The sequence below is a fragment of the Odocoileus virginianus genome, chromosome 28, assembly GCF_023699985.2.
Source record: "Odocoileus virginianus isolate 20LAN1187 ecotype Illinois chromosome 28, Ovbor_1.2, whole genome shotgun sequence".
Taxonomy (NCBI): domain Eukaryota; kingdom Metazoa; phylum Chordata; class Mammalia; order Artiodactyla; family Cervidae; genus Odocoileus; species Odocoileus virginianus.
In genome coordinates, this window is record NC_069701.1 from 39,852,427 (window position 1) to 39,859,653 (window position 7,227).

Consider the following 7,227-nt stretch of genomic DNA (forward strand, 5'->3'; position numbering starts at 1 on the left):
GCTCCCAGCTGTGCTAGGACAGTCCTGAGTGCAGGGAGGGTGCAATTCATGGCCAGTCATTGGTCTCAGAATCCACATGGGTAAAATGAGTGTACGTTTTACAACAATGAAGGTAACAGGCATGGAATACATCAGCACTGCGTTGGGCAGGGAGTGGAGAGTGGGGATGAATTAGGAGGAGGAATGGGCTAGGCTTCGGGTCCCTTCCCATAAATGTATTGCCCTGAGCCATCTGAAAACCACTCAGAAGTCATCCTAAAATGAGGTTTCTCACGAGCAGATGGAAGCTGGGACCCAGCATTAAGGATAGTGGGACCTGCAGCTGCGCTCAGGGTCTGTCCAGCGCTGTCTTGAATTGTGTCACAAAAAAAAATCGGACAGAACAGCCCGGAGTCTTAAGTTTCCAGTCCACAGAGAATGGAGAGCCAGGAGCATCTGGGGGGAAACCATCCTTTGGTGTTTCATTTCCCCAAGCCCTCTGACCCCTTAAGGCTTGGTTTGCCCCGGTCCTGGCCACTGTTCCCGCTCTCTCCTGCCATGGTTTGTCTTTCTCAGGCCTTGTCAGAGACAGCTCGAGAAGCTGGTCCTGGCTCTGCTGCATGGCCTCCTGCTTCCAGGACCTCAGCCAGCAAGCCGATGGGGGGCTTGGCCCTGGGTGCAAAACCTTTAACTGAAGACTCATTCCTTCAAACAGGTTCATTTGACACCTTCTCCGAGCCTGCAGTTTTGCTTATGTGCAGTCGTGGACATAGTATTCCCCCAAATACCTCATTTTAGGAGTATTCTGAAAGTCTTGTCCATTTCTTTTTCTGTTTTGCACCCTTGGCCTCAGAGTGTTGAGATCCTACCGGTATGTACAGTGCCACGGGGCCGTTCTTTACCAGACACCAACCGCATCACATCGTCCCTCTCTCGGCTCCCACGTGTGTGGTCCTCCCCTTCCGTGGCCTCCCCGGCGTGTCTGTGCCCCTGCACCCCCTCCCCAAGCATGCTCAGCCCCGAGCTTGGCTCCATGGACACCATGACTTCAGGCCATCGCATGCGTCCTCATCCTCTGCCCGCTGGTGCCGCCTCGGCCTCTCACGCTGCCTGTCATCCTCTTTATGCAGTGAGGAAGGGAAACTGTCTACCTCTCAAGATGCTGCTTGTAAAGACGTGGAGGAGAGCCCTGAGACGGCGGAGGGCAAGTCTGTGGCCACCCGGCCCCCCAGCAGCAGCCCAGAGCAGAGGTGAGTGCCTGCTTCCTGCCAGCTGGCCTCAGCCTTGCCCCGCTCTGTCTCCTGGGAGCCAGGACGGGCGCGGGCCTGGGGGTGAGGGGTCATTACAGTTGTCCTCAGGGGATCAGTGACTGCTTAGCATGGCAGTGTCCCTCAGCTCTGTGGCAGCCAGGTGACCGAGCTGAGAACTTAAACGTCGCAGTTCACCTCCTAGCCCAGAAGCTGAAAACGGCTTCTCGGAGGTGGTGTCCCTGGTTCTCTGAGAAGTTGTTGGGGATGGCAGGGTCTCTAGTGCTGGCATACCCCCTCCTGTTTTTCTTGAAGGGGCACCAAGTTGGGGCTGATCCTGAGCCCTCCAGGATTGGGCCCCCTCTTGCCTGCAGTCCCCCAGTTACCAAGACAAGCGGCCCCTGTGCCCCCTTGTGCAGACGTGGCCACGTGACACCCAGGTGGCTTCCCAGAGTGCAGCTCCCTGGGTGTCAGCTCAGGGTTCTCAGCTCTGCTGAGTCCCTCTCTGCTTTTATTTTTGCAAAATACGTATCTTGTCCAGGTGAAGTGTGAAGCTCCTACCTGCAGAGTCAAGGGATTTGCAATGTAACACTTTCTCTCTAGTTGCCTGAGCCGGTGGTCTGGAGGGACAGGCCAAGCCCCAGCACCCCCCCCCCCCCCCCCCCCCCGGCCCACCGTAGGCCCCACAAGCCAGGACAGCCTCCTGCTGCTGCAGAGCTTGCCTTGGACCACGCAGACCTCTGCTCAGCCCTGCCCAGAGGGAACCTCTTTGATTGAATATATCCAATATATATTGAATATATCCTATATATAATCAAAAATGTATCCTTTTTTGATTGTATATTCCTTCCATAGGGAATAGAGTAACTTTAGGAAGCCTTTTCTGGGAAGTGCTTTCTGCTCACCTGACCCCCTAAAATCCAGGCATTTTAGGGGCAGTATAACCAGTGGTCACAAACAGGGGGCGCTCTCAGTTCACAAGTCTGTAAACCGCGTAGCAGACCCGGCTTTTCTTTCTCCTGGAAATTGCGGCTAGAGTGAGGGCTTTGCTTTTGTAATTAGTGACTTTGTATAAACTGAATCAGTTATAAGAACTACTTGTGCCTGTTGGCTCTAGTGGAGGATTTGGGAGAAAGAGTCCCCAAAAAGGGACCCTCTAGCTCTGGGGGTCCAGCCAGAGCTGTGCTGCTCAGGGTCTAGGTAAGTCATTTTTTGCCTGGGGTTTTTCCTTTGTTTTTCCAGAGGTCCTCCGTAGATCTGACTTCTAATCGGTTATCATCATCTCCGCACTGTCTGCCTGTAAATTTCCTTTATGTTGTGCACAGCCTACAAGCTAGCTAACCTGCCTACTCTGGAGTCGTGGCCCCCGAGTCTGGTTTCTCTGATGTGAGTGGTGCAGGCCTGTGGGAGCAGTTACTGGGCTCTCTGGAGTGCAGGGGTGTCTGCCCCAGGGGAAACCCGCGTGTTCTTCTCCGAGCCTGGAAACATCTCCCAACCTGCAGGCCTCCGGTGGTGGAGGAGCAGGTGGGGAGAGCCAGCAGGAGGAGAGGGAGGGGGCATCACACATTGGAGCGCGGCCGCCCCTGGTTTGGTCCTGGTGATAGGCCCACAGATAACATGGGGGCGTGAAGACTGCATGCCGCTGGGTGAAGGACTGGAAGGGACGCTCTGGGAGGCGGATGCCTGCCCACAGGGACAGAGGCAGGCCTGCTGATGCGTCCTGCCGCATGCCGAGAGCAGCGTATGTGAAGCGGTGCTGAAGATGGAGACAGCTGTTTGGGACTTCATGTGCAATCTTACCCTTGGGGGTCCATCTACCAGATACGAGGCTGTAGGTACACTGTTGACTTGATGTCTGTTGCCACAAAATGTTATCTTTCAGTGTTGATCGAGTGTGTGTGTTATCTGCCATTAGTGTGCAAAATAGGCATTTTGCATACATTGTAGACCTACTAATATCTGTGGGGACTTACTGTCCCCCTTTTACAGGGGGAAAAAATAAACTGAGAGAGGTTGAGAAGTTTACTGAAGATCACACAGCTCGTGGGTGGTGAAGGCAGGCCCTGTGTCTGTGGCATAAGGAAGACAGCCTCAAGCGTGGGTCGAGTCTGCCGTGAGTGTGGAGCTGACCTCACGGAGCTCTGTTGGGATTGGCAGGGGCTGAAGCAGCGGACACTGGGCCAGGAGTCCTTGTGCTGCCCGCTGTCAGCGCTGTCTCCTTTCCTGGGTCTACTTTGTAAGATTTTGGAAGCACCATGAAGAATGTCTTACATGCTCCAGTTGTGGTTTTGGCAGGAAGGTCCTGGGTACCCTGTCATCACACACACACACACACACACACACACACACATACACACACACAGCAGTGTTACCATGAAGAATGTCTTACATGCTCCAGTTGTGGTTTTGGCAGGAAGGTCCTGGGTACCCTGTCATCACACACACACACACACACACACACACACACACACACACACACACACACACACACAGCAGTGTTACCATGAAGAATGTCTTACATGCTCCAGTTGTGGTTTTGGCAGGAAGGTCCTGGGTACCCTGTCATCACACACACACACACACACACACACACACACACACACACAGCAGTGTTACCATGAAGAATGTCTTACATGCTCCAGTTGTGGTTTTGGCAGGAAGGTCCTGGGTACCCTGTCATCACACACACACACACACACACACACACACACACACACAGCAGTGTTACCATGAAGAATGTCTTACATGCTCCAGTTGTGGTTTTGGCAGGAAGGTCCTGGGTACCCTGTCATCACACACACACACACACACACACACACACACACAGCAGTGTTACCCTGACCTTAGCTTCATCGGAGCACGTGTTACAGGGCACTCCTGTGTTCTCAAAGTTGGTCCTTTTACAGTCTGTTTCCTCTCCCGCCCCACCTCTTCTCTGAGTCGCAGAATCCTACTTTTCCAAGTGAAATTTCATGTGAGTGGCAGTGTATGGGACATGAAAAGCTGTGCTGAAGGAGGGGTGATCAGATGGCTCCTGAAGGCTCAGGGAACAGGGGCTTCGGACCCCGGCCCTTCCATCCCTGTGCTTCCGGTCGCGAGCTGGGGGTGGTCTCCCAGCACCTGCTGCTCTGTGGCCCTTGTCAACCCCAGCTGAAGCTTAGAGCTGTGCAGTTAAAGTTTCTGGAGCTTTAGGAACGTTCACTTAAGAAGCATGTCATGGGGTGACTCCTGAGTGCAGGCTTTGTGCTGGGCCCATGAACAGCCATCTGATGAATGTCGTCCACCCCCTGCCGGGGCGGCACGCCGTTGGGTCTCTCTGGGAGTCCTGAGGCAGTCTCTCGCCCCCCTGCAGGACCGAGCCGCCGAGCGTGCCGGGCGACGCGGCGGTCAACGGCCCCGTATGATGAGGAGCCCCGTGCTGCTGACCGAGGGCTGCGGGCGCCGCGCTGGCGGGGCTCCGGGCGGCGTGGGGGCCCGCCGAGCCGCCGCCGCCGCACTCACTGCAAGGGATCAGGACCAGCAAGCTTTCTATTCTAGTCTAAGACGCTGTACAGAGAAACCCAGAAGTGTACAAATGTTGCACATTGACAAATACCAAGAATTTTTGCGTATGTTTATATTGTATTGTTCTAAATAATGGGTAGCCTGTGAAATAAGATCTTGCCACCCATGTAATAATAGTAGTAATACTATAGTTAAAATGGCTGTAAGAATAGTTTTATAAAAGTGAATACACAGATCTATTGTATTTGAAACATAACTATTTGACAATTATTAGTGTGACCAAAGTATTAGGCAGTTTTCATACATTTTTCACCTTGTACAAAATTCTGAATTCATTTTTCTTCCAGGTTGACAAGGAATTGTAGGATTGAAATGCCCTCTAAGTGTTATTTTGGTTGTTCTAACTTACAAAAGTGATTTTGAATAAGAAATATTTGGTGTTCTTTTTATAACCAGTTTTTAATTGGTAACTGTTTTCTGTATTGTTTAAAAACGGATCAAAAAATGTAAGTCTATTGGTAGAGATTAAGTATTTATTGCTACAACTTAGTTGATAAATTGTGTTATTGTAAAGCCATATGTTCTGTTAAAGTCTTGTTTGCTTGAACTGTTTATCCTTACAGGTGAAACACTAGAATATTTGGAGTGTACATGGCTTGTGGTTTGGGTTTTTTTTTGTTTTATGTTTTGTTTTGGTTGTTCATCTGCCTTTTAACCCATTCACCAAAATTTACCTTGTTAATAACAAGCATCACCAATGAACATTTCAGAGCAATCTGCATATTTAACATACCTGAATCACATTAGGCAAATCAGTGGAAAAATGCTCGTGCTGCTAATGGAATTAGAGTGCGTTCATTTTACAGGCTAGTCTTTTTAAACTAGAAATCGGAGTCCAGCACCTCAGCATGTTCATTGTTTTACTGTACCTTGTGAGGGTTTCATTCGTAAATTCTAAACCAGTGTATTTTTTTTTAGAACTGGTTTGTGTACATATATAGTGATTATGGATACTAATTCAATGTAATTTATAATTTTCTATGTCAATATAAAAATACATCACAGCCTTCTCAAACAGCTGAAGCAATATATTGTATATTGCCATATCGTCTGGTGAAAGGGTTAAATTACTTCACCTCTTGCACTTTTAGATGCAAATCAGTTTTTCATTTCTGTAATAGAAAATTATTCACGTATTTTTACATCATTTGTTTTTCCTGACCAGTATTTAAAACCAAAAGGATATTCTGAAAAATGGCCAACGATTTTTTTAGAAATAGCATCCCAAGCAGCGTGCCTAAACATTACATTGCATATGGAAATAAAAAAAATCAAATGTCTGATGCCTTATTTCTGGTTTACTTTTCCACTGTAAATGATGTGGAGGCCCTTGGTGAGGTTTCTGGAGGCAGACTAGCCCCCAAGGACAGTGGGGCCAGCCGCGTGCCCTGGGACAGTCGGTGGGGCTGCCGCGCTGGCCTCTGCACCAACTCAGGGACCCTTTTTGTCGGGAGCTCCTCTCAGAAGACGCTGTCCTCGAGCACGCTCCCCTGGACCCTCAACGCCGCCAGAGGACGGGCCTCCCCTCGCTGGTCTCAAGGGTGCTGACAGGCGCGGCCGGACCTCGGGGACTGCTGGCGGCCGGCATGCCCTGGTCTGGCCTGGTGGAGAGCTCTGCGGGCACCGCCTGGCTCCAGGGATGCACGCACAGTCCCGCACTCGCTGGATCTCCTCGGCCTCTGCACCCTCCCAAGGTAAACCTGGCATCTTGTTCATCCCACCCGCTGCTGATGGAAGGGCCCTTGGGGCTTCTCCTTGGGTTGGGTTGTGTTCTGCTCGTCTCACCTGGCAGGGAGGGGACATGGGTGGGCAGTGCAGAGTCTGTTGGGGGGTGGGAGTCTGCCAGCCCCAAGGATTGGAGCGAGTACACGCTCATTGAGTTTCTACTTTAATTTTTGTGGGTTGGCCCTGCTGAATGCAAGACTACAGATGTCTATTATACCAGACCTGTATTTAAAAAAAAAGACAACAAAATAAAGCCTGGTTCTTTGTTTCCAGAAGTCTTCTCTGTACCTTGCTTGGGCTCTAGTAACCAGACAGGGTTTGGGGCCGTGAGAGGACCACCACTGGATTCTGAGGGGTTAGGCTCCCTTCGCAAGATCCTGGGCTGGCGAGAAGGAACCATGCCGGGTGACGAGCTACACGCGTCCTGCCCCCACGGCGAGGGCAGTCAGTGCCGACGGCAGGAGCGCTGTGCGAGCTTGTGTCTTCCCTGCTGTCTATGTGTGCTCTGTGTTTAGCGCCTCCCCAGCCTGGGGCTCTGGCATCGAGACCTGCCAGTAACCTGGAGGTGAAATATCTCAGTTGTTCCCCAACGCCGCCGCCACATCACAGTTGCTCGGTTTCCCTTTTCCCCCATCTATTTGCATGAGAAAGTGTGCCCCTGGTTGTTACCCATCCCCCAGAGCCAGCTGGTCACCAGGCCCCCGTGTTAGCC

The 7,227-nt window shown here is 51.4% G+C and overlaps 1 protein-coding gene across 19 annotated transcripts in view; it reads left to right on the top strand.

Moving 5' to 3' along the window:
• PPP6R3 (protein phosphatase 6 regulatory subunit 3) overlaps positions 1-6,790 on the top strand; it is a 123,251-nt gene extending 116,461 nt beyond the window's left edge. For 7 of the 19 annotated variants that reach the window (XM_070457761.1, XM_070457760.1, XM_070457765.1 and 4 more), the window contains 3 exons: positions 833-850; positions 1,110-1,229; positions 1,830-3,112. In XM_070457761.1, the coding sequence (XP_070313862.1) occupies positions 833-850; positions 1,110-1,229; positions 1,830-2,040 (349 nt within the window). In that variant the 3' untranslated portion in view covers positions 2,041-3,112. Of the gene's footprint in view, positions 1-832; positions 851-1,109; positions 1,230-1,829; positions 3,113-4,578 lie in introns of those variants that run through there. The other 12 variants (XM_070457771.1, XM_070457773.1, XM_070457776.1 and 9 more) reach the window with 4 other exon arrangements.
• Positions 6,791-7,227: the final 437 nt, after the last annotated feature.